This window comes from Cynocephalus volans, chromosome 17 (assembly GCF_027409185.1).
Source record: "Cynocephalus volans isolate mCynVol1 chromosome 17, mCynVol1.pri, whole genome shotgun sequence".
NCBI lineage: Eukaryota > Metazoa > Chordata > Mammalia > Dermoptera > Cynocephalidae > Cynocephalus > Cynocephalus volans.
Genome location: NC_084476.1, coordinates 3,508,439 through 3,533,874, shown reverse-complemented (window position 1 = coordinate 3,533,874; position 25,436 = coordinate 3,508,439). Strand labels below are relative to the sequence as shown.

General features: G+C 57.4%; 1 protein-coding gene across 2 annotated transcripts in view; it reads left to right on the top strand.

Annotated features, from left to right (window-relative positions):
* Nucleotides 1–13,405: 13,405 nt before the first annotated feature.
* Nucleotides 13,406–25,436, top strand: part of COL5A1 (collagen type V alpha 1 chain) — a 170,783-nt gene continuing 158,752 nt past the window's right edge. For both annotated transcript variants that reach the window (XM_063082334.1, XM_063082333.1), the window contains exon 1: nt 13,406–13,526. In XM_063082334.1, the coding sequence (XP_062938404.1) occupies nt 13,406–13,526 (121 nt within the window). The remainder of the gene's footprint in view (nt 13,527–25,436) is intronic.

Sequence of the window (25,436 nt, the reverse complement as noted above, 5' to 3'; positions counted from 1 at the left end):
ACGCCAACAGAGTGGCCATTTGGGAATGCAGCCCCGGGCCCCACTGAGGGCCGGAGACAGTGCCTGGCTTGGCAAGCCTCTGCGACGGCCTGCGAGGGGAAACGGCCTCCTGGGCGTTCTCCGAGGGGGACGGGACAGGGTCGGCATGTAACAGCTCACCTCTGAGAGTCACCCACGCTTCGAGGTTCCATGATGGGAGGCAAATGTACGGCCTGTTGGTCAGCACATGTTGCGTTCTTGCCAGGCCTGTGCCAAGAGCTGAGCGTGTCCCCTGCCTTCCCTGGAGGGTGTCTGGGTGACAGAGACAGGGGGCTTTATTCACAATGAAAGCATCTCCCTGCTCTCAAAGCGAGTTGAGTTTTGAGGGGCCCTCGGGCAAGAAAAACAGGCCTGGGCAGGGTCTCTGTGGTCCTAAGACACCACGGAGTGGAAGGAAAACCATCTCCCCAAGCGTCCACCCAGGCCTGTCTCCTTCCCCGCCCAGGCCATATGGAACGATTCCTTTTCCACATGACAGCCCTTCAAATGTCTGAAGGCAGCTGCAGAGGAAAGACAGCTTCTTAAGAGAGCAGATGGCCGCCCCACAGGAAATCAGGGCTTTTGAATGGATAATGGGAAGGTCCTGCTTCCCAGCCTCCCTCAGGGCCTGACGCGGCACTAAACAGTGTCGGGGAAAGATGGTGGCCACCATCTGACCCCGAGGAAGAGAGACCAAGGTCAGGAACCAGTGTAGGGTGGAGCCTGTGGGGACTGGTACACGTTTAATGACTGACTTTTCAAGAAATAAAACTCTGGTTTGTAGCATTTGCCCATTTCTGTGGTGTAACATTCTTGCCATGGCCAGTTTTTTTTTTGTTTTTTTTTTGTTTTTTTTTTTTTCGTGACCGGCACTCAGCCAGTGAGTGCACCGGTCAATCCTATATAGGATCCGAACCCGCGGCGGGAGCGTCGCTGCGCTGCCAGCGCAGCACTCTACCGAGTGCGCCACGGGCTCGGCCCGCCATGGCCAGTTTTAAGCCATCAACATGACGTCACTGAACGTGGCATTGGGAGGAGATGACCACCGTCGGCTGTCCTGAGCCCGTGCAAGCCGTCTCCAGCCTGCTGGACCTCCCCTAACATCTAGAAAGTGGACGGACAGGCTGCCCGGGGCTGCCAGGGGTAAAGGAGAGGGGTGGTCCAGGTGGCCTGTTCGTGGGACAGTGGGGAAGGGACTCCCACCAGCTCTGGAATTACTCCCAGTGCCCAGCTGCTGAGCATCTGATGTTTGCATGCTGGCCAGTTCAGAAACAAACATGCAACCAAGGCCTCCCCATGTGGCTGAAGCCCGATTGATATTGGCAAATGGGATGGAGTGCTTTCTGTGTTCTGGGCTGTAAGGGTCCTCATGGTGATCCAATGAGTTTCCCCATTTTACAGATGAGGAAACTGAGGCACAGTGAGGCTGAGGGCCCTTGCCCACATTGTACAATCAGCTCACAGGAAGCATGTCTGTTCTTTATGTCGCCCCCTTATATGGTGGGAAGGGAGTCAGCACCCCTATCTGAGGTGAGTGCACAGAGAGGGAGCCGCGGAGGGGACGGTGGCATCAGGTGTGCTGCGGTCCCTTCTCCCTGGGACACCCTGCCTCCTCCCCAACTCCTTCCCTCCATCCTCATCGTCCCCCACATTCTCAGCTGTTCTGCCTGGGGTGGGAAGCCAGGCTGCTGCTGCTGAGACCTGCGGGAGTGGAAAATCTGCAACCTCGGTTCTGCTGGTTCCCATTAAAACAAATCTCCTTGTTGACAAAAATAAAAAGAACCGAGTCTATGCCAGCATTTACCGTCTGCAAGTTGCTTTTATTCTCCTGCAAGGAACTGGATCCCCGTGTTCCAAACTGGCACAGGTCCACAGGCTTCAAAGGGGGGAAATTCCTGACCGGGTAGGGGCTCTGGCGGGGTGCCCTGCTAAATGGAAGTGCCTCCCCGGGGACAGCAGCCCGGAGATGCCCAAGCCCAGGGTCTCATTAACGCTGCACAACATTCTGTCTCATTTTCCTTGGCACAAGACTTGGATTTTCCTAAGGTGAGAGGTGGGATGTGAATGCTGGACGGTTGGCCATGGCAAGCTCAGGCTGCAAAGCCAGTGTCTTCAGAGCTCAGGCAGGCTGGCCAGTCTGAGATGCCACCGACAGGCAACCAGCCAACAGTGTCAGGTGTCTGAGATGGCGGAGTAATTGCTGCGAAGAGGAGAGCTGGGGGGCGCAGGTGGAGTGGTCACTGTGTCCCCACTGCCAACCCCGGTGGGGATCTGTCTGGTTTCCCACAGCTTTGGGCTTTGGGTCTTTAGAAGGGGAAATGGGAAACCTACATTGTGCAGTGTATGAGAGTCCTGTAGCTGCCACAGCAAAATACCATAAACTGGGTGACTTGCAACAACAGAGTTCATTCTCCCCCAGTTCTGGAGGCCAGAAGTCTGAAATCCAGGTGTCGCAGGGCTGCACTCCCTCTGGAGGCTCTAGCGTAGGGTCATTCCTGGCTCTTCCAGCTACTGGTGGCCCCAGGCGCCTCTTGGCTTGAGATTGCCTCTCTCCAGTCACCGTTTCCATCTTCACGTGGCGTCTCCTTTCCTCCCTGCATCTATCTGTGAGTCTCTTACAAGGACACTGGTCATCAGATTTAGGGCCCACCTGGATCGCCCAGGATGATCTCATCTTGAGATCCTTTACCTAATAACACCTGCCAAGGCCCTTTCTCCAAGTAAGGTCACAGTCACAGTCACAGGTTCCAGATGAATGTGGACCTGTTATTTGGGGGCCACCATTTGACGTACAGTATCGAGTATGGCACAGGTCACACACATAGAAGACAGAGGGGCACAGGAGGTGTCTCTTCCTTAGGATCTGCACAAGACTTTGCGCAAAGGTGTTTTGCCCAGAGTGTTTAGGAATGAATTCTAACAGCGGCCCTATCACAGTCAGGGAGGGCTGCGGCTCCACCTGAGCATCTCTGGGGCACGCTGTCACTCGCAAACATCTCACAAACATCTAAGACGTACACCCTCGCTGCACTCACGTCCGATGGAGTCCCACCTCCATCCATTCGGCACTGCCCCAAGTGGTCGCACAGGTGGCTGGAGAAGAGCACACAGCCCATGACTGTCTTCACCTGAGCTCAGGTGATGAAGCCACCTTTCCCACCTCCTGGAGGGCCATGTCCTGCCTTCTGTTCTTTTCCTGCCCTGCCTCAGATGAATAGAAGTAAGCAGAAGAGAAGAGACTTCCATACCCCGCTCCCTCTCTGCCTGCGCGTCCGCCCTGGGCATTGCTGACGCTAGCGTGGTCAGCTGTCACGGGAGTGTCTGGATGGGGAGCAGGACAAGCTCCAGGCGAGCTTCTCACCTGCTCCCAGTGCTCTCCCTGCCCAGGCGCTCACCTTCCAGCACCTCTGAGTAGCCTCGGGCAGCTCACACTGCCTGCTGCAGAAACCCCCCAGGCCTCTGTGGTGTGGCAGGAACTGCTCCTGCAACAGGAGAAAGACTTCAACTTGTGAGTCGCTGCCCCAGTCTGTGTCTGCCAGAATCCCCAGCTCTGGGCCTGGCAGGGAAGTGGCTCATGGGTGTGGCCAGTTCCCCGTCTGGACCAGGTGGACAGCGGCCCACAGCCTGCTCTCCAAGCCCGTCCTCGTCCAGAGTCCAGCCTGGGGTGGGAGCAGCAGGCTGCCTGGCTGGCGCCATGTCCCCAGACTGTGTAGGGCTGGCCCCGGCCTGGTCCCTGCTCCTTGATCTGCCCCCTTGGCCAAGCGAGGGCAGAGGTGCCCGAGGGGCCAACTCAGCTCAGGGGTCTTGGCCCAGGCAGCCAGGCCTGTCTCCCAGCGTTTCCCCAGCCCCTCCCCTGCTGACACTGTCTCCACTACCTTTAGGTGCCGTCTGTGTCCCCCTGGTCTAGAGACCTCAGAAGGCCAGTGTAGGAGTGTCCTGGAGCTGCCATAACAGACAAACTGAGTGGCTTAAGAAACGAATGTACTCTCAGTTCTGGAGGCCAGAGGTCCAAGACCAAGGCATGGCAGGGCTGCCCTCCCTCCAGAGGCTCCAGGGCAGGCTCCTTCCTGCCTCTCGCAGCTCCCGGTGGCCCCAGGTGTCCCTTTGCTCATGGCTGCAGCACTCCAGTCTCTGCCTCCATCCTCACATGGCTTTCTCTCCTGTGTGTGTGTGTTTTCTAATCTCCCTCTGCCTCCTTCTTGTAAGAACACTTGCGATGGCATTTAGGGCCACCAGCTAATCCAGGACGATCTCCTCATCTCAAGGGCCTTAACTTAATTGCATGTGCACAGATGCCTTTTCCAAATAAAGTCACATGCACAGGTCCCGGGGCGTTAGGAGGGGGATGTACATTTTTGGGGTCACCATTCAACCCACTACAATCCTGGAAAGAATAAACAGGCTTCCATTCCCTGATTTATCGTGAACTCTCCACCTCGCTGAGGCTGAGACGGCTGTGTTTAGAACAGGGGCACGTTGTGGCTGCCGTGCAGCCGGTGCCGGGTGGAAGACTGCTGCGCTTCCTATGCCCTGAGAGTGCGTCTCCAACAGGGTTCAGGATGGCAGGGAACAGGAGCTTGGCCCAGTGCTGTGAGGGCACGTTGCTCAGGTGTGCTGAACACCATCTGGGACTGTTGTTTTTTCCAGTAGGCTCTACTTTTATTTGTTTTCATTTTCAGTATTAAAACCAATGTTTTGAATGGAAATATCTCCCAGATTAGATTCTCTTCCATAAGAGGAAGTAAAAAAAGGAATATAGAATTTAAAATGAGCCTCCCATACTGGAGTCTAACCCAGAAGGCAAATGCATTCGTTCCTCAAAGTCTTCGAGCCTGATCCCCTGCTGAGCCTCTGGAGGGTACACGTGGCTTGGGGAGCAGGACCAGGAGCAGGAAGAGGGCAAAGCTAGTGAGAACCGGACATGGGCGGCTGCTTGCCCTCTTGAATCCTCACTTGCACCGTGACACAGAGAGCAGCCGCTCTGCAGGTGGGCACTCAAGCCCAGAGCACTGGAAACTACCTGAGGCCAGCGAGCTCCCAGGTGGGGGCCAGGACCCCATTCTCAGCCCGTTCCCCCAGGTGCATGCTCAGGGTGCTCAGACTCGAGGCCTGGTGGGGACGCAGGACAGGGTTGTGGGGAGGGAGGGGGTGAGGTGCTGATGTTGGGGGACTCTGGGGAAGTCTGGCTGTGGTGGGCTGACAATGGCTCCCACAGAGAGGTCCCCCTCCTGGTCCCCAGGACCTGTGCATGTGACCTTATTTGGAAAAGGCATCTGTGCACATGCAATTAAGTTAAGGCCCTTGAGATGAGGAGATCGTCCTGGATTAGCTGGTGACCCTAAATGCCATCGCAAGTGTCCTTACAAGAGGGAGGCAGAGGGAGATTAGAAAACACACGCACATAGGAGAGAAAGCCATGTGAGGATGGAGGCAGAGACTGGAGTGCTGCAGCCACGAGCAAAGGGACACCTGGGGCCACCGGGAGCTGCAAGAGGCAGGAAGGAGCCTGCCCTGGAGCCTCTGGAGGGAGGGCAGCCCTGCCATGCCTTGATCTTTGACCTCTGGCCTCCAGAACTGAGAGAGAGTACATTTCTGTTGTTTTAGGCCACCCAGTTTGTGGCAGCCCTAGGACACCAATACAAAGACCAAGATGGAGTTGGCACAACTGTAGGACTGACGATTTTTAAAATCAAGCTTGGCTGTTTCAACCAGTGAGCAGGGTGTTTCTGCCCTGCCTGGACGCTGTCCCTCCCCCAACTGCCCCTTGCCCTAAGAGGTGGAGAATGTGTGTGTGTGAAGTAAAATACATCCCTGGGCTTTTTCCCTAAATGAGTGTCTGTTTTCTCATCATGATATGCCCTGGTGCTAAGCAGCATAGATACAAGCGTCCTGCAGAGAAGCACCAACTGGGGAAAGCTTGGGGCGAGCTGGCCGCCCCCAGGGGATCCAGGTTCAGATCCCAGTGTCACCAGGTCCTCACGGGAGGATGGGATAATACCATAAATCCATGAGACCTCTCGGTACCTGGCTCAAGAAGGGGGTCCCCAGGCCCCCCGGATGGGGCAGTTTTGAGTAGGCTTGCCTCGAGTTGGGCCTGGAAGGATCGCTAGGATGTATGTAAACAGGCAGCCTGCTACTCAGAGGGCAGGGTCCTCGCTCTGGTCACTGGTGGTGGCGGGTGCTGTCCACAGACCTGGTCACACACACTGGTCTGCTGCCCGAGACACACCAGCCCCTGTGCAAGGCCTTGGCTTTTCCATCTGTGGGATGGGAGCCGGGGCCTTCTGCTCCCTCTCAGGGCCGGTGAATGTGGAGCTCGGGGTCACCGTGTAGGGGACTGTGAGAAGGAGGTGCTTGTGCAGAAAACAGAAGGTCCGGAGCCAAAGTTCCCGGCTGGGACCCCACTCTCCTGCTCCCTGGCAGTGAGGACCGTGGACCTCGGCCTGTAGAAAGAGTTCCACGCTCAGGTGGGGACCCGGGTGCTCCCCAGCTTCTCCACTTCCCAGGTAAGTTGTTTAATCCTGAGGCTCAGTTTCCTGGATTGATCATAAAAGACGGATGGACCCTCCTCTCAGCATCATGCACGAGCCAGCTCAGGTAACTGTCACGACAACCTGTGAAACGTGCCTGTCCTCATCTTCCAGAGGAGAAGCTGGGCCAGAGCGGAGAGGTGGCAGCCTCGGGCCCCCATGAGGCAGGCTCAGCTCTTCGTGTGCAGAAGGCCCTTTGCTCCTGCCTCCCCGGACCCATCTGCCCTCACTTCCCACCTCCCTGCGTGGGGGGTCATCATGGATACCCCCAAATGGTGCTTGAATCTGGGTGATCTCCTCAACTCCTGGGGAATAGCCCATCGACTGGTGGGCATCTCTCTCCACTATGCAGATGGTTCTTTAAAAGAGTGAACGACAGGAATCTTTCCAACCGGTGTTTTTCTTGGGCTGCAAACTCCACCTTTATCTATAAAACATTCTCCTGGAGGATAATATGCCAAGCCAGTCACAGTCTGGAAAACATGTTGTGTGAATTAATCACGAACTCACTCTATATATCTAAAGTTGGTTTGGTGTCTGTCGTGAGCTGTTCTGCCTGGAAATTCCATTATTTTGCAAGGTTTACTTGGCACCTGATGGGATATCCAGGTCCAGTAAAACCAGGCCTTTGTGGACATGACATGGAAACGAAGCAATGCTGCACGGAGGGCCAGTGAGGGGTGCCAGGGCTGCTGGACCCTCTGGTGTCACCACACTGTCCTCTGTGGTGGATGCTACTCTGTCCCTATACTCAGAAGGGGCTGGCTTCTCGGCTGCCAAGACTGGCCCTTGGTCTGTCGTGCTGCTGCCACGATGAAGAGAAACTCCAGCCTCCAGACCTGTGTGTTTGGTCTGAGTGACAGCGGCCAGCCATTGACTGGTCTTGCCTGTGCGGGTGTGATTAATTGGGCTGAGGGTCCTGGCGCCGCAGAGTCCTGGACGGGAAATCTGGGAGAATGGCTCCTTTGCTGGACTCCGGGTTGGGGGAGGCTGGGGGTGCGTGGGGAAGGGAAGAGGCCTTCACTTCATGGAGTAGTAGGAGTTTAGGCTCGGGTGGGAGGGCTTCATAGGTAAACTATTTGAGCAAACCATCACATTTTAGATGGAATCACAGGCCCCAGAGTTCAGCATAAAGTCTAGGACCAGAGCACAAGGCTCCTAATTCACTGGGCAGCTCACCCTGGCTTGCCCCACTCACTCAAGCACGTGCCCTGATGGAGCACTGTCTGTGGGCCAGGCCAGGGGTGCCGAGAGCAGACCTGGGGCTGCTCCTGGAGGTGGAGGGAGCCATGGACATGATTACGCATGTCCCAAGGTCTGTGCTCCCATCGACGACACTGTATACTCCTGTACACACCTGCTCCCATGCACACCTGCTCCCGAGCACACACCTGCTCACACACACACCTGTTGCAAAGGCTGTGACGTTCACCTGCACTCCTCCACATCTAGTTGGGAGGGTGCTCCTGACGCAGGCCAGGGGCACCTTACTCATAAAAACGGAGGGGCAGGTGGCTGAGGGAAGGGAAGATGAAAACAGGTTGGGAGCTTTTTGGAGGAGATGGTTGTGTCTGCACCTGAGTTCTGCCCTCCCCACTACTGACCCCACTCGCACGCTCAGGGTGGACATGCCCTGAGGAGAGGCTCATTACCAGTTGCAAGGGGTGACAAGTTGCCGGGATGCAGCATGCCCACTGAGGCCAGAGGTCCCTCCCTGAACAAGGCTGCCGTCCCCTTGCTGCCATCTCCTCACTCCCACCCCCATGGGTGTGAGAATCCAAGTGTAGGAGCGAGGCCCTATTCTGAAAAACAGAGTCCCCCAATCCCTGGATTTCTCCAAAAGGCCCACTGACTCGACCACTGATGTGTTATGGGCTAAATTGCATCCCCCTAAAATTCGTATGTTGAAGTCTTAACCCTCGGCACTCCAGAATGTGACCTGTGTTTGGAGATAGGGCCTTCAAAGAGACAGTTAAGTTACAGGGGTTGTTAAGGCGGGCCCTTGTCCAATATGACTGGTGGCCTTATAAGAAGAGTTCGGGACACAGACACAGGCAGAGAGATGACTATGTGAGCACACAGGGAGGAGACGAGCCAAAGAGAGAGGCCTTAGATGAAAGCAGCCCCGCTGACACCTCCATCTAGGACTTCCAGCCTCTAAAACTGAGAAGATCAATTGCTGTTGCTACGGCAGCCCAAGCAAACACACGCACCAGGAAGCCTGGAGAACTCAGGACTATGCCTGGCCAATGGGCCAGCCTGCCCAGTCCCTCTCTCACACTCGTCCCCACTTGGCAGACACAGTCTAAAGAACGCTTCAAAAATGAGGTGATTGAAGACACACTTTGTCCGGAGCCTTTAAAGTGGTAGGTTTTCCCAGGTAACTGTTTGGAGTTAACACTGGGATCAGTAGGGCTCCCTCCCCACCCCCCCAGGCCCAGTGTGGAGGGAGAGTCCTGCTGGCTCTATGGGCAGAGTGGTGGCCCCTGGTCTGCTGAAAAGCCACAGCTCCCGTGGGGCGGTGGGCAAGACCGAAGGTCGGAAGATGAGCTGGCGCAGCACAGGGCAGAGGTCAGGGGCTCCTGTAGCCAGCAGGAGCCCCTGTCAGCCGGGACCCGGCCCTCTGCCCAGTGGCCTCCTTGGTTTGCTCTCTGCTCGAGGAGCACAGGGTCGCATGGTGGTTAAGGGCTGAGACAGGAAGGTTCCTGTCTGGGCTCAGCCACACCCTTGCTGTTTGACCTTGGGCAAGTGCTTTCACCTCTCAGAGCCTTGGCTCCTGCTGGATGATATGGGATAATGGGCGAAGGCCTGCAGGGAGGGGCAGGAGGCTGGGAGGGGTCCAGGAGGAAGAGCCTCCTGCAGCTGCAGGCAGCAAGGATGGGGGAAGAGAAGCTCGCACCTCCCTGCACCTGGCTCCTGCCAGGCTTCCCTCCCCTGTGCTCTCATCTAAGCTTCACAGGGGTCCCTGGAGGTCACCTGCTTCATCCCCAATTCACAGATAACAAACAGAGGCTGAGACAAGAACTCACTCGCCCAGGATCACACGGCTAGTGACTGGTGTTGCTGGGATGCCAGCGGAAGTCTGTGTGACTCTGGAGTTGGCCGGGCCCCAGGACACCAGCTGAAGGATGCAGCTGCAGCCACAGGTGCGGGGATGCAGGTCGCACGCTTTCTCCTTGGGCAGCTGAAGGGAACTCACCCCAAGGCCTCCCCTGCTGGCTTGGGCAGCTCCAGCTGGGCCCACCTCCGTGCCCCAGTTGGCCACCAACTCAGAGAGCAAGCAGACACCTGCCTCCAGAGCTCCAGGAAGACGGGCTGTCTGGGTCCCTTCACCTCCTCCACGGGACTGGGAGTTCCTGCCTGTGAGAAGTAAAAGGGAAGAGAATCTGGCTGTTCCTTGAGGGCTTCAACCTGGGCTGGGGCTGGCCACTTCCCAGCCTGGCAATGTCTCTTGGAGGCTGGAGTGACCACTTAAGACAGATGATAAAACATCAACTCCATGAGAGGGCAACCCTTGCTGCTTGCCAGGGGTGCTCTGTCGAGGACCATGATGCTGCTGCCTGAAAAATGAGAAGAAACACACAACAATGGAAGGGGAAGCTGGGGGATTAGACCCCAGTTGCAAAGTGCAGGGCAAACCTGGCCTGTCCCCTCTCTGCTGGGCACCGTGGGAGACACACGGCCATGCACAATGGTGCTGTGGCCGGCCAGGGCACGAAGCGTGCTGGATCATGGTAAGTCCCTTCCATGGCAGAGCGCCATGAGCAGGAGTAGATGCCTGGGGATGGGCTGGATGGGAAACTGGGATTAATCACAGAAGAGGAGGAAACACACAGGCAAACAAGGGGCCTCGCTCCTCACGGTGTCGGAGTCACTCTGCCGAGTTTCAGGCCAGTATGGAAGGGACCCAGTTTTCCAAGGACTGTCTGTTTTAACCACTTGCAGGAGGACATGGGAGGGTGCTGGGTTTGGGGACCATCTCCACCAATCATTGCAGCATGAATCTGGGCAGGATGGTCCTAAAGGCAGGTGTTAGATCCAGATGACATGAAGCATGTACACTGGGGTTCAAACATGGAGAGCTGGGTTCAAATCCTGACTCTACCACGGATGAGTTGGTACTTTGGGTAAGTCCCTTACCCTCTCTGACTCCCAAATTCCACATCTGTAAATGGGAGAAACGATTGTCTTCCCTAGTGTTGTGTGAGAACGATGCATGTGCGGACGTGTGGATGTAAAGTGGGGGCACCAGGCCGAGCACAGTGCCAGGCCTAAGGGATGGCTGAGATTTTTGCTGTTACCGACGGAATTCTGTTGAGACCGATACAGTCATGGTGATTCTCCTACAATCCTGGGCTGACATATCAGGCCACCAAGTCTGGGGACTTTTCTCTAAGTTTCCTGGTGGGATAGACACTTGCCTCCCCACTCAACACCAGGCTTGGATGAGGGTGGGAACTCATGCTTGTCACCTCGGCCAAGCCATCATGCTGTTTGCTGTCTAGGAGAGGGTAAAATGTCTCTGTCCCACTGCTTGAGGCCATGTGCTGCAGGCCTGTGTCTCCTCATCGTTACCGTGAGGTCGACTCTCAGGGGGATCTGGGGGTGGTCACTTGACTTCCAGGTCTGCAGGGACTAGTCCTGTTAACCCAGGTAAAGTTTAGATGCTGGTTCTGACTTACAGGTGTCCAGAGGGCTAGCTGACCGGCACAGATGCACACGTGTGACTGTCAGAAAAAGAGCCCTATATGTTCTCAGGGAAAAGGACAACAGTCTCAAAGCTGGAACCGGAAAGTTTGCACTCTCTTCTGGTAAGCAGGCCACTGACCTGTGTCAGCACCCCTAGTCTTTGGGGAGAAGCGGGTCTTTCTTCCGGCTGGTGGGGGTGGGGCCCTCCAGGGGCCAGCAGGGCTGAGGCCAGGGCTGGGGCTCAAGGACGGTTAGATGGAAGTTCTCACTCACTGAGGTGCACAGGAAAGTGAAGGACCCACAGTTCCAGCTCGACCAACACACAGACAGGCACACACGATGCTCCCACACACGTGCACCTACACATACATGCACACACACGCACATGCTCACACACATGCACACAGCTCACGCACACATTTCCCCGGATCACACATATGATTTATGCAAGTTATAAAAAAATTCAAATCACAAGGAAATATGGAAACCAGAGCTAACGCTTTGCTTCTCTCAGCGCGTCCCAGACACGCCTGCCTTCTTCTGTGAAACAGCTGATCCCCGCGCCAGCGCACGCAGCAGCAACGGAGGTGAAGAGCTTTGCCAGTAAGTCAGCACCAGGGACCTGCCGCCCAACTCAAGAGCCATCATGTGGCTTCCCTGCAAACCTAACCTTCCACTGCCTCGCTCACCTTCTGTTTCCACAATGTTGGGAATTTCACGCCCAGTCTGGAGAGGTAACTGGAGAGGGGAGTCCCAGGCCCCGACTACCCCACTGGCTGAACTGTTTGTTTAGAGGGAATGAGGATGCCTTAGGGTTTGAAAACCCTTCTTAATTCACTCTGATTCCTTGGTTTTGGAAAAGAGCCCTGCAGCCCTCCCAGGAGTGTGAGTCAACTTCGGCAGGCTGCAGGGAGGCCCCTGGGCCTGGGGAAGCCTAGTGGGAGACTCTCCCATCCACCCCACCCGGAGCCGGCAGCCTCCTGCTGCAAGAGACTTCACAGGCATGAAAACGCGGAGGCAGGAGAGGGAGAGCCCACCAGCTCTGCCCCCAGGGCGGCACATCAGGAATGCCCTCCACCTCCCAAAGGGGCTGTCTTCGCTGGTTTCCTTTTTGCTGCAGAGGGGCCACCAGGGAGCAGGTGGGGAGTGAGGGGGCGGGATGGGGGGTCCAGAGCCAAACCTCTGATGAGTAACCCAGATGTCCCCTGTCCAAGCACATGGAGGTTTGGGGACCTCTTGGGAAGTTAGACCCTAACGTGGGCTCTGATGCCAACCTGCAGTTAGGGGGAAGGTGGAAGGCGGGTCCTCCGTCTGGGTGGACGAGTCGGCCACAGTCTTGGGCGCCCCGATCTGGCTGGACTGGAAGTTTAGTCTCCACCCAGGAGAGGAGCTCTGAACTCCTCCGCGTCCTAGGACAAGTTAGGGGGGCTGAGCTGCAGCTCTTTTTTTTTTAACGCAAAGCGATCAGACTTCGGGGCCCCTCCGCACCGGCTCCTGGAGCTTGGCCAGGGATGGGCACCTGGGACAGCAAGAGAGGGGACCAGGGTGGGCCACGGGCGTCCGAGGCCGTCCCCGGCCCGCCCGCCCGCGCGCTCACAGAGAGGACACGGGCGCCGCCCCCGCCCCACGTCCGCTCCCGCCCCGGGCCGGCCCCTTCCTCGCCGCGACTCGCCCGCTGTCCCCACCCCCTCGCCCGCGGCGCCCAGTGGCAGGCGGGGGCCGGCCTCGCCGAGCCCGGCGCGGGGCCCTGATTTGCTGCGGGCGCTGGGGATCGACAGCCTCCGCGGCTGCCTTCCAGGAGCGAGGGAGGGAGGGAGGAAAGGGGGAAAAGTGCAGGCGCCGAAGGCGAGGTCCGCACTCCTCCTCCCCGCGGCTGGCGCAGGACCTCGCTCGAGCGGAGCGTGCACCGGGAGCGGGTCGCGGGGCGGCGGCGGCGAGGAGGCGGCCAGAAAGGCTTGGAGGAGGAGCGGGCGCGGGCGAGCGAGCCGGCCGCCGCCTTGCAGAAGAGCCACCGCCACAAAGGACAGCGGGCAGGCGCCGAGCTCCCCATGACTTCGTAGAGTCGTGCGGTCCCCGCCGAGTCCGCCGCCCGGGCCGTGCCCCGCGCCCCCGTGCGTCCCCGCGCGCCTCTGAGCGCCCCTGCGCGCCCCGGCCCGCGCCCCGCCGGCATGGACGTCCACACCCGCTGGAAAGCGCGCAGCCCGCTCCGCCCGGGCGCCCCGCTGCTGTCCCCGTCGCTCCTGCTGCTGCCGCTGCTGCTGCTGTGGGCGCCGCCTCCGAGCCGCGCAGGTAAGGGCGCTCCGGGGCGCTCCCGGGCGCGGGGCTGCAGGACGGTGCGCGCCGCCCGGGCGCCGCTGTCATCCCCACGCGCCTTCGCCTGCCTCTCCCGCGCCTGCAAGACTTTCCCCCTTGGTCTGTGGAATGCACGGGCCGGGACGGCGAATGCCATTCCTCGGGGGCCCGGCGAGGGAGACGCGCCAGCACAATGCCCGCGGGCGCGCCGTCGACCCCTCCCCAAACGGGCGGGCCGGGTGGGGCCGTGGCGCGAGAAGGGCTGCGCGACCGATCACACAGGGGCTGTCCACGAGGCGCGTGAACTTTTGTCTCTAAACCTTGAGTTCTCCGTCCCACATCACAGGAGTCCAACTCTGGCCCACACAGCCCTGCAGCAGAACTTCCTCTGCTGAAAACCGGGAAGGGTCGCCCCCTAGAGTCACAGCCCGTCAATTCTGGCCGGGACTCCTGGGGGTGGGGGGAATCCCAGGAGCTTGAGCCCCTGGCGCTTGCCCTGGACTTTCCCCCATGCACACTCTCCCTCTAGTCTGGGCTGGCTCCCTGCCTCCCCTGGGGACAGGGTTTCTTGCAATTCTGGTGGCACCAGGGAGCCCTGAAGGGTGGTAGGCCAGCCCTGCTCCTAATCCCACCCCCAAACCTCCTGTTCCCCCGGGAGGCAGTTTTTGGTTCACAGCCTAGAGATGGGATGCATGGAGCAAAGCCAGGAGATGGTCTTGGAGTCTGGGCTGCGTGGTTCAGATGATGCACAGATGTGGGATTCCTTCTGCCAGGGGTCGGCCCTGGAGGAGCCCTGCTTCCGGGAAGGGCTGCATCCCGGCCCGGATTCCTGCACCTCCAGCTGTCTCTGGTGCAGCTCCCTGACAGGAGAGCGTTTTTCTAAGCACCACCTTTGGTGGTGAGCTGTGGGATTGATTGGGTCTTCACAGACCCTCAAACATCAGAGCCCCCCAAAGTCCCAGAAAGTCCCCAGAGGCCTCACTGACAGTTGGGGAGATGAAGGCTCAGAGCTCAGGGTGCTGGGTCAGGGAAAGTGACGGGACAGAGGGCTCGGTGGACAGCTGCACCAGCCAGCTCTCCCCCAGTGAGAAGGCTTCTGTCGACATCGTGATTTCAAGACACGTGGGAAGAATAGCTTTCTGCATTCCACTCACCAATTAAAATACTCTTTTCCTTTTTTCCTGGCACGATTAGTGCTTGGTGGGCTAAAGTGGATGAGTGGGAGTCAGGGTGTGGGGACCACTCAGGGGTTCGGGGGGCGAGGACCTGGGTTCTTATCGCTGGGCTGCCACTGCCTCTCCCGGCACCCTGGGCTAACTGGCCTGTGTTCCTCCAGGGCTCAGTTGAAGGTGGGGGATGGTAGAGGCCCCCAGAAAAGTGATGTGGAGAGGGGTGGCAGGATATGATCAGGGGATCCCAGCGTTGCTCGAGGACTCAGCCCTGATGGGGTTTCCCCAGGAACTCAGGAGGGAATCCTTCGGCAGAATCGTGCCCTAGAAGGCTGGCGCTGGGCGCTGACTGGCCGGCTGTGCCTCCGCCCAGGGTGGGCGCTCTGTGTCACCCCATCCCTGCCTCCTGCCCATCTCCCTGGCTCCAGCCCTGTCTCCTTCCCTCTCTGATTCCCCCTTCAAATCAAGGCGCAGCCCTTGGAAGTAGAAGCATGGGGTGGCACTGGGGTACTGCCTGGGTTGTGGCTGTGCAGCTGGATGTTGTACTTTCGCCAGAACAGACTTTTGGGAGCATGCGAAGAAGCTGCTTTTCTGGGTGGGTTTCTCAAACTTCTCTCCACCTCCCAGGGTGGGACCCATTTTGAAGTCACCCTCCGAGCCTGGCCAGAGGGACGGCTGTCCACTCGAGGTGCAGGGCCGGCGGGAGAAGTCTTCTGCATGCACCTTTCTCTCCCTAGTCTTGGGATTTGCGGGATGTTTTCCGAGTTTTCTCTGAACACACAGCTCTTTTTCCTACCTTCTTCTCAGCCAAGTGTGTGAAGGAGTGAAAAGTAGGATCGCATTGGGGGCTGTTTAACGTTGCAACGGGGAAGGAGAGTATGGGAAATGAAACATGACCCCAATATTTGGAAATTGAGGTCACCTCCTCGGCACTCCATTGGTTGGCTCCAGACACGTGGTTGCTTTTTGCAATAATTTGTGGGGAGAGTCGGCCAAGTTTTGTGAGGCTTGACAGATACCACATGGTTAAATTTGCTCTGACTCAATCAAGTTGGCTGGAAAGACATCCTTTTCCATCCTCTACCCCGCCCCCCCACCATAAAAGAGCAGTCAGTGGGAGGAGTTCAGAAGCCAATTCCCTGAAGCCCTCTCCCTCATCTGGTCCAGATTTCAATAGCTGCAGGGCTTGGAGTTGAGGTCACTGCTTGGGGACCATGGCCACCCATCAGTGGCCTGGGCAGGGGTGTCTTCCTGTGCCAAGCTCACAGCCTCTTCTGAGTTGCCCCAGGGCTGCTCCTGGGGTGCTGGCCAGAGCCTGCCCCTTTACCCCACCCTTCAGATATTTCTGGATTCTCCCCAGGGCCACGCCCTTAGCCGAGCACAGCTGATGCCTGTCCGCCCTGCCCCTGCCTTCTCTGCCCCTGCCTTCTAGCACTCTGGCCCATCTCCCTGACCTTGCCTCTTCCCTGGACCGCCCCATCCCCTCTTCCTGGGTTATGGGGACTTTGTTGGGTGGAGCGGGCATGTGGGGAACAGGCCCCTTCCCCCACTTAATAACAGTGACAGCGAGCGGCTGATCAGTGTTTTGAGCCCCTGGAGGACTGGGGGTGAGTCACCTGCACCCTGCTGGAGCCTGAGCAGAGCTGCATTTGGAGCAGCACAAGGTCCGTCCCTGCCTGGTCACGTCACGTGGCTCTGGGGACAGCCTTTGGAGACAAGTACACATGGGAATGGGTCTGCTGGTGCTTGTGGGCTGGTGTCGAGGGCCGTGCCACGTCATCTCACTGGACTCTCGCTCAGGCTGGTGGGGACACAGGCCTGCGGGGGCACAGGCCCGGGAACCTGGGGTCCCAGTCCAGTCCCTGCGAGTCCTGTCCTGGGCCTTGAGTGAACATCTCCCCACTGCCTGGCACGGGCATTCCTTGACTCGTTGCAGGTCTGTCTCCTCATTTCACATTGGTTTGTCAGCTGTTCCCTGTGAGAGGCCTGGTGCCCTGAGCTGTAGCCCAGGCCCGGGGCCCCAGTCGAAACAGGGCCCTGGGAGTGGGGGGTGTTCCATTTGGCCAACGCGGTGTTTCAGTTTCTTTCTTTCTCCCCCCTCCTCCTCCTCCCCTCCCTCCCCGCTTCTATCCCTCCCTCCTTTCCTCCCTCAGTTGGCCACAGTCTGCACAGTCTTTTTGGCTAACCAGGCCTGTCCACACATGCCATAACCTGCCTGGGCCCTGAAGGCTTTTGTCGTGCACCCCTGGCCTGGGGGATTATGCGGAGACAGAGGTGAATAGGGTGGGACCCCTCATTCCCTTCCAAGAGCTCACAGTCTGATGGATGGACCCTGTTCATTTACTCTGTGGCCCATATGGGGCGTGATGAGTGTCCTGACACGGCCTGGGAGGGCTGACTCCACTGGGGAGCGCCAGGGGAGCTTCCTGGAGGAGGTGATGGGAAACTGGCTTCCCCTCCTTGCATTATGGAAACAAGCCTCGAGTCTCCTTAGCTTACCGGCCCTCCCTCATCCACCTCTGGTTTTAATCTCACCCTTCATCCCTCCTCCCTGGCAGGACATTCCAAACTCTGTCCCAGGACTCTCCCTGGGCCACTTCCCTTGGCTGGAAAACCCCTCATTAACATGGTTGGCGGGTGCCCCTCGTGTGTGTTTGCCAGCAGAATGTAAGTACCACTAAAGGGGAGCAAGTGGCAGCTCCTGGGGCTTCTTTAACCCTTTCTCTGCCCCTGCTCCTTCCTGGGTCCCTTCACTAGGACCTAAGGCTGGGCCCTGTGCAGCAAGAATTGACAGATAGCTTTGGCTTGGGACGTGGGGGCCTCTGGCATCAATTTTGGGTACCTGTGCTGGGTGGCAGGCGGTTGGATGTGGGGGGCATGTTCCTTGGCCGTCAGATGGCCGAATCCCAGGGGCAGCACAGACCGTGGAGAGGCCGGTGCTGTGCAGGCCAAGATTCTGTGCCACTGGGAGGCTCTCGGGGTTGGCTGGGCTGGGACAAGTCCCTGCACCTCAGTTTGCCCTTCTGGAAAATGGGGAGAGGTTCTTGCTTTGAGGAGGGTTGTGAAGACTGGTTGAGGCGGACATGTGAATGGCTTTGCAGAATTCCTCCTATGTAGTAAGCACCTGACAAATGGGGTGCGTGGTGATTACTTCCGGTTGTAGTGCTGTTTTTGCAAAAGGGAAGAGCACAACGTTCCCATAGTCCTGTTTAGATGTGAGTACTGCAGAGGCGTGGTTGGAGGGGTGTCTGTGCAGGGAGGTTCCGGACGCCGCTGAGATCCCTGAAGGCTCTGCCATCTGCCAGTGGAGTCAGTCTGGGCTGCTCCCTCGTCTTTCTCGGCCCCTCGTCTGCATGGGGTACCCTTTGCACATCACCTCATGGGGTCGTGGTATGAAGTGGCACGTGTGAAAATGCTTTGCAGGCCAAATCTAGCACCGTACTTGTGTGTGATTGTGTGTACGTGTGTCAAGGCGTGCATATGTGTGTGCAGCGTCTGTGTCTGCATGTGCCTGTGTTTTTGTGACTGTGTGTGTCACGTGTCTGTGTGTGTCTGTGTGTTTGTGGGCATACATGCATATATGAGCATGCACACACATGCACATCCGTGCACATGTACATGTGTTCACGCGGCTGTCCCAAGGTGCTTCTGCATGCAGAGTCTGCTGTGTTTGGGGAGATCGTGGCAAGGCAACATTTCTTTCCTTAGCACGACCCACGCCCTGCCCAGTGGGGGATGAAGAGATGAGACGTGGCCACCGAGCCTGGTGGGTAACCACGAGGTGGTGGGTTCTGCTGCAGGGCGAACAGCGTCCGGCTGGGTCTGGCATTTCGTGAGTCTTCTTTTACTCACAGGAGGGCGATGTTCTGTTATAGCTTCTGCTTTCCCTCTGTTTATATTCTCCCATAAATCGACTCATCTGGTGTCAGCACTTTGCCAAATGTTAGTTGCAGAGTTGCTGGCCCGGCTGGTGGATAGACTGAAGTCCTGAGGTGGAGCCTGCCCTGGCCCTTCTCCCAGGCAGAGCTGCAGCTGTGCAGAACACGCATGGAGACCAGGGTGTGGCGTGATGGCGAAGGGCAGGAGCCAGATCTAGCAATTCCTACCGGCTCTGCCTTTAACTGCCCTGTGCCTCAGTTTCCCCATCTGTAAGGGGAGTGATGATTGTTACGATGGCAGGATTTTTGTGAGGGCTTCGTGCATAACTTGCATAAAGCACAGAGTAAGTCCCTGTTGTCACTGTCACAGCCCTTGGGGAGGCTGTGAGTATGGGTTCTTGGCTCCCTGGCTGTCCCGTGAAGGGCCATGCTAGCACCTCTGTCATGGGGTAAACATGAGAAAAGGTAACACAGAAAGTGCCCACTGGTGGGCTTATCAGACCACTCACTGCCACCTCTGAGGTTCTGAGCCCGAGCCATGGAGGCATGTCCTTGTGGGGTCATGGGCCAGGCCAAGTCCAGTCATACCACGAGGTCAGAGCAGTGAAAGGGTGTGTTCCGGGTTGGTCTGGGGAAGGGGGTCTTTGCCGTCTCAGACCCTGCTTTTGTGTCAGCCCAGCCCCAGGCCACTGCAGCGAAGTTTACAGAATAGATGAACTGGCAGTTGGATGCTCGGCCGGATGCACAGGGCAGGCGATTTGGGTCACTTTGTGTCATCTCGCATGTGAAATAGTCCGAGACATCAAACCATCCATTTCCTATCAGTGTAGCAGCTTTTCTGGAAGATTCCCAACCTAAGTAATAAGCCCACATTAGCAGTAAATGTCACCGTTCTTTGTTGACTCAGACCTAAGAAATGGAACCACAGTCTGACCCACTTTTCTCAAAATTTCATTAGGCAGAGTTCTGCGGGCAGGAGCCCAGCCTATTTGCTGAGATGTTTCTGTCCATGAAATGGAGGATTCCTTTATTTTCTGTTTCCTAGAACTGTGTTCTTTGGGGGAGATTCACTCTTGTGTCCTTTTCTTTCCTGCCAGCACCTTACCAATAAGGGATTCTGGTAGCCTCTTTATTTTTTCGATAAATGCCACAAAATGACATCAAAATGTATGTATGTATTGGGAAGTGATTTAAATTGAAAACTCTGACCTTTGCATTGGAAAGACAGTGATCTCTCGATGGAAAGGGGTGAGCATTCTAACCTAAATGGGAAGTGTGAAGTCACTGTCATCCAGTGTGCCCGTGGGGGAGCTGAGGGGCACGTGTGCTGCAGGGGGGACACTCTTTCCTGTGTAGGGTGTGCAGAAGGAACAGGTGAGGTCCACACGTGAAGGAGCTGGCACAGGTGAGCAGTAGGTGAGCTGTGCCTGCCCTACAGGAGCTCCCAGTAAGTGGGGGAAAAGACACCTGAACAGGTGATTTTATCAAGTGAAGTTCATTTAAAGTGGGAGGCAGTAAAACATTCATCAGCCAGTAGGGTGTGGCCACAGGCCATTCAGAGGGAGGCACCCGCCAGGCTCATTGTGGTGCTGGCCAATCAGAGGAAAGCACCTGCCATGCTCATTGGGGCACTGGCCAATCAGATGGAAGCACCAGCTACCCCAGTGGGGTGCTGGCCAATCAGTGATCAGCCTGCTTTTTAGGGCACTGCTGCAGACTTTGGGGTTCACCCTTTGAAAGTTTGAAAGAAGGTGCTTCTTGACGGATACAGATGGCACTTTCCCGCGTGTGTTCTTGGGGTGTCAGTGCCTGTGATCCCTAGGCCAGCCCTCTCTCCAGGTGGGGATGCCCATCCCGCCGGTGTGCAGAATTGTGCTCTATGTGTCCAGCCAGCACAGAGGAATGCACATTGCTCCGGCCTCCTAGTGGCACCCACCATCACAGTCATGTGCACTGTCATAAATGCCCTCCAGCTCATGCTCAAAGCCAGGTGAGCGGGGTGCAGCAAGCCTCCGCATGCTTCTGAAAGAGAGCCATGGCCCCGGCCAGCGGTGTCTAGCATGGAGCCTTAGCCCCAGTGTCTCCTTTTTCCTTTTTGATGCATACAGATGTGCACTGTGGAGCGCGGCGGGCTCATCTTTTCCAGCCATCTTCTTTGGGAGGACAGATGCCCAGGTGCATGCCAAGTTGGCACGTGGGATAATGGCCCATTTGGATCCATTACTGGTGCCTGTTGTGGGGGTGGTGGGCAAGCCTGGGTCTGGGGGAGCTGGTCCATGCCCAAGAGCCCTGCACAAGGGAAGGTGCTGTTGAGATGGGGGGCACAGGTGGGAGGGGCTCGCCTCACAGCCTCGCACTGAGGGGCCCTTTTCTCCTTCCTCCCCGCCACGGAGCTCAGCTTGGTCTTGGCAAGCTGATGCCGTGTCTGAGAGGGGCCCTGCTGGGGCAGGTGCTTTCTCATGTTCTCACACCCTCCCCGTGCCATGTGCATGGGCGAGGGACTGTGGTCTGCCCTTGCTGTTTGCGTTCCTCTTTTGCTTTTTCCATTTGTTTCCTTTGGGGGCCATCTGAAATGTCACATGGTAGTTCCAGCTTCCTCCTTCCGTGAGGCCTGTGTTCTTCTCCTGGGGATAGGAGGGAGTGGAGCAAGTGTCCCGTGTCCACGTTCTCTGTGGTGCTGCTTTTCCTTTCTCCTAGGGAGGGAGGGTACTGGTGCCACAGGGGCTGCGGAGAGGAGAGGGCGCATCTGCAGCCCCCCCAGTCCTTTCAGACTGCAGGATGTCCACACAGACAGGCGGGCGAAGGGCACGTTCTGGGATGGAAGGGCAGGAACAGGGTTTCTAGGTGTGATTGTTTTCTAGGGAGTTCTTTTAATATTATTTAGGTTCGTGGTTTCGGTAATGGCTGTTTAGCTCAAAAGGTACTGCTTGGGCAGTGGAAATATATCTCAGTTGGAAATTGGAAATGTATGGAGCCTCCTTGAGCCAGTGCGGCAGTGGCGGTGTTCAGTGGGGACTGGTGCAAGCAGGGCCCTGGCAGGTGCAGGGCCAGCAGGTGGCACTGCTGGTGAGGAGGGAGGCACTGCAGGTGGAGGAGCTGGAGCCGCCAGGAGCAGGAGGTGGGGTAGGAGGGGGCCCGGTGTCATCCTCCCTGGCCCGAAATAGGTGGGCTGCAGGGGCCATTTTGCCCCCAGGGACATGTGGCAGTGTCTGGAGATATTTTTTGATGGTTGCAGCTGGGCTGGGGGGTGGTGTTATTGACTTCTAGTGGCTAGAGTCCAGGGATGCTGCTGGACACCCTGCAATGCACAGGACAGCCCCTACCACAAATAATTATCCAGCTCTGAATGTCAAAGGTGCTGATTTTGAGAAATCCGGGGGTAGGGGAAGCAAAGACGAGACTTTGTGGCAGCCCTCCCCCTGGCCTTGAAGTAGTGAATCAGTCTGTTAGACAGGGGGAGGGTCCCCTGCTTAGACTGGGTCCTGGGTTTCTCTTTATGGTGTAGACCAGTGACTGTCAAACTTCACCAAGCATTATTATCCTCTGGAGGGCAATTAAAACACAGATTGTTGGACCCCACCTGAGAGTTTCTGACTCAGAGGGCCTGGGGTGGGGTCCAGGAAATTGCATTTCTAATGAGTCCCCAGACCACGCTGATGGTGGGGGTCTGGGGGCCACACCTTGAAGATCACTGGTTCAGCGTCCTTGATCCAAGTGGTTTGAGCTTCATTGTAAGTGGTGGCGGTCGGGGGTGGGGGGGCACCTACCAGGAGAGAAGTGTCAGGAGAAGAGGAGGCTGTGGGTGCTCTTTGACCCCCACCCCCGGGCCCTCCCCCTTTTCTTTGTGGTGGCCTCACCTTCAAAAAGGAGCAGTGACACCGGGGTCTTCCCTCCCTGCCTGTGGGGTGTGCTTGCTCTTCTCCAAAGGGAAGACCCGTTGTTCTGCAGACAACTGCCCACAGGTCTCAGGGAGCCGGGAGACCGAGGGGCAGGGACAGGGCGAGCTTCAAGAGGTTTGGCCATGAGAGTCTATTGGTATTGTGGTGGTGGTGCTAATTTCCAACACAGCACAACAAGCCCCCCGGCTGCATGGGTTCCACAAGGGACCATGGCTGACCTCGTTCCATCCAGCGCTCCACCCCCAACACCCCTTCACCCTGGCGATTTTGAGGCAAATCCCTGATGTCATCTCCTTCTTCTGGAACATTTCAGTGTATGTGTCTAAAAGACAAGGACGCCTTCTGTCTGTTGTCTTCTGGAGGGCTTGCTCCCTCCGACGGACATCCCACTGGCCAGAGCTACCACGCTGTGCAGTGTCTGTGGACCCTGCACTTTGGTCTCTGTGGTGCCCCCGTATGGGAGGTAGGAAAAGCGTCCTCAGCTGAGGGATGCAGAGATGGAGCTTAGAGAGGTTCAGTGCCCCAGGCAGACCCCCTGCTCTCGGCCACCCGCCCCCACATGCCTGGGCTTAGCATGGCTGAGGCACCTAGCAGTGCCTCTCTGTGCCTCAGTTTCCCTGCCCACCTGTAAAATGGCTGTAAAATAATACCTGTGTCAGAGGCAAACCAAGAGGACTACAGGAGCTCACGTGTAAACTGCGTAGGACCACCACCACACTGGCTGTAGTCATCATTGTCACTGTGTGTTAGATGCATGGCACCAGTAGGTGGCCTCCCTGTGGGTTCACTCCTGTCATGGGGCTGAGCTGCTTGAGGGACCACCCTTCTTTGGCCTCTTTTAGGTCCAAGAAAGCATGGGCTAGGCTGATGTTGTGGGCTCTGGTCTCTTCCGCCAGCTCAGCAAGCCCCAGAGCAGATGCCCCGGAGGTGGGAGGTCACCTCCCCAGCCCGCTGTTAGGAGGGGCCTGCCATTTTCCCAGGGAACTGCGTGTGGATCTTGAGCAGAGCGAAGGAATCCCTCCTTCTGAGCTCAGGCTGGTGCTGGAAGCTGGCTGGGGCCAGGCTGCAGAGACAGGATGCGTGGCTGGGATTACTCAGCCCGGAGGCTGTGGGTGAAGACCCAGAGGGGGCGCCTGGTATCCAGGACATGAGGGATGTGGTGTGGTGCTGTGCTCCCACCCAGGCTGTCTTTCTACAGCCGGCTGCATCGGGGCTCCCCCACCCTCCAGGAGTGCCCTGGTGGGGAGGGCTGGTCCTGGGACAGCAGAGGATTGCAGTTCTGTGGGTCTGTGATGCTGGCCCAGGGTTGCCTGGTGTTTCCTGGGATCGACTGGGAGCAAAGGAGGAGGGTGGGTGGGCCTAGCCTCCTGCGAGGTGGAGCTCTGAGGGGCTCAGCAAGAGATGCCTGAAGATGGAGCCCGGGATCCCCACAGCAGCCAGCTTCAGGAGCCCCAGGGCCCCGCCTTGCAGATTCAGATTCCCAGAGTCGGTGGTTCTAACAAGGTCCCTCAGCCAACCCCCTCATTTCTGATTTGAGGGCACTTTGGGAAATCCTGGGCATAGCAGGTAGGAGGGTCTCTACCTCCCTCGGTCCCTCTCTGTCCTTGCAGGGCCTGCTCCCATTGCCAGCTCACAGTTCAGTCGGGTCACGTCTTTGACTTTTGAAAAGAAAGTTCAGGAGCTGAGGAGGGAAGCAGGGGGTTCAGGGACCCTGGGGCTTTGGAGGCCGAGAGAGCAGGTTTGGAACCCTGCCCGTGGGACCTGGATCACTCACTCAGCCTCTCTGATCAGAGTTAGCTTCTCTGTACCTTGGAGGCAGGAGTGCTGCCCTCCTACCTGGAAGGGCAGCTGCAAGGTTCAAAGGAAGTGACATTTGTGCAGACGCGCGGCCCCAGCGTGCTGCCTGCCGGGAATCTGCCCGGGCTCGGTGCAGGGTAGCAGGTGCCGTCAGAGTGTTAACAGTACTTGCTACTGTCATGTGATTGTTACGGTTATTATTCTACAATGCTTGTTATTAAGGGTCGTTGTTATATTGTCGCCATCAGTTGTTGACGGTGGAGCTGGATGGCAGTAACTGTAGTTTCTGTAAAATGTGAAGGAATCAGTAAAGCTGCTGTTTGCAGGTTCAGGGGCCACCGCTGGACCCCAGATGAGCTAAACACTTAGTTGCAAAGGGGTCCTGCTGGTGACTGAGGGGGTGATTCTGCTGGGGTAGGGGGTGCAGCTTACAGATAACAGTGGGTGGGGGGGGAGTGGCTTTCAAGCTTTTCTCTGCATTTAATACCTGGGAGCTGCTCCAGACGTGGTCCCTTCGCCCAGGAGTGTGAGGGTCTGATGGGGAGCGTGCCCAGACTTCTGGAGAAGGATGTGGATGTCTCCTAGGGAGGGCTCCTGGACTCGGTGGTCTGGCCTCTGGCTTTGGGGTCATTTTGCAGATGAATAAACTTGGACTTAGAGGACTTGGGGGTTCCTGGGGTCGTAGGCTGCTGAGAAGTGGAGGGACCAGACCCTGGTGTCCTGGCCCTGGGGTGGGCTTCGTTGCAAGTGTTGGGCTGGACATGGAGATGCTGATTGCTGTGGTGGGCTGTGCCTGGCATCCTGTTGCTGGGACCAGAAACTTTGCCATCTTGCCTTTCCACTGTCAGGGGGATGGAGCTCGAACCTTGAAAGTCTTTTCTTTGCCTTGGAGGGCTGGGAGGGATGCCAGGCCTTCTCATCCAGGGTCTTCCTGTCCGAGGCAGGCTCTGATGACTGATGTTGGCCAACACCTCTGGTGGTGGGAGCTCACCCCGCTGCAGGCAGATGGCACCCATCCTGGAAGGTGCTTGGAGCCGGCCTCCGAAGCCCATGGTTTTAATCATCACCCCACGACAGGCGGCTTGAGAACTTCTTACAGCTTCCTTGCTCACCAGTGATAGATGAGAGCAGTTCCAGAGCAGACACTCCCTCTTTTCTTCCTTT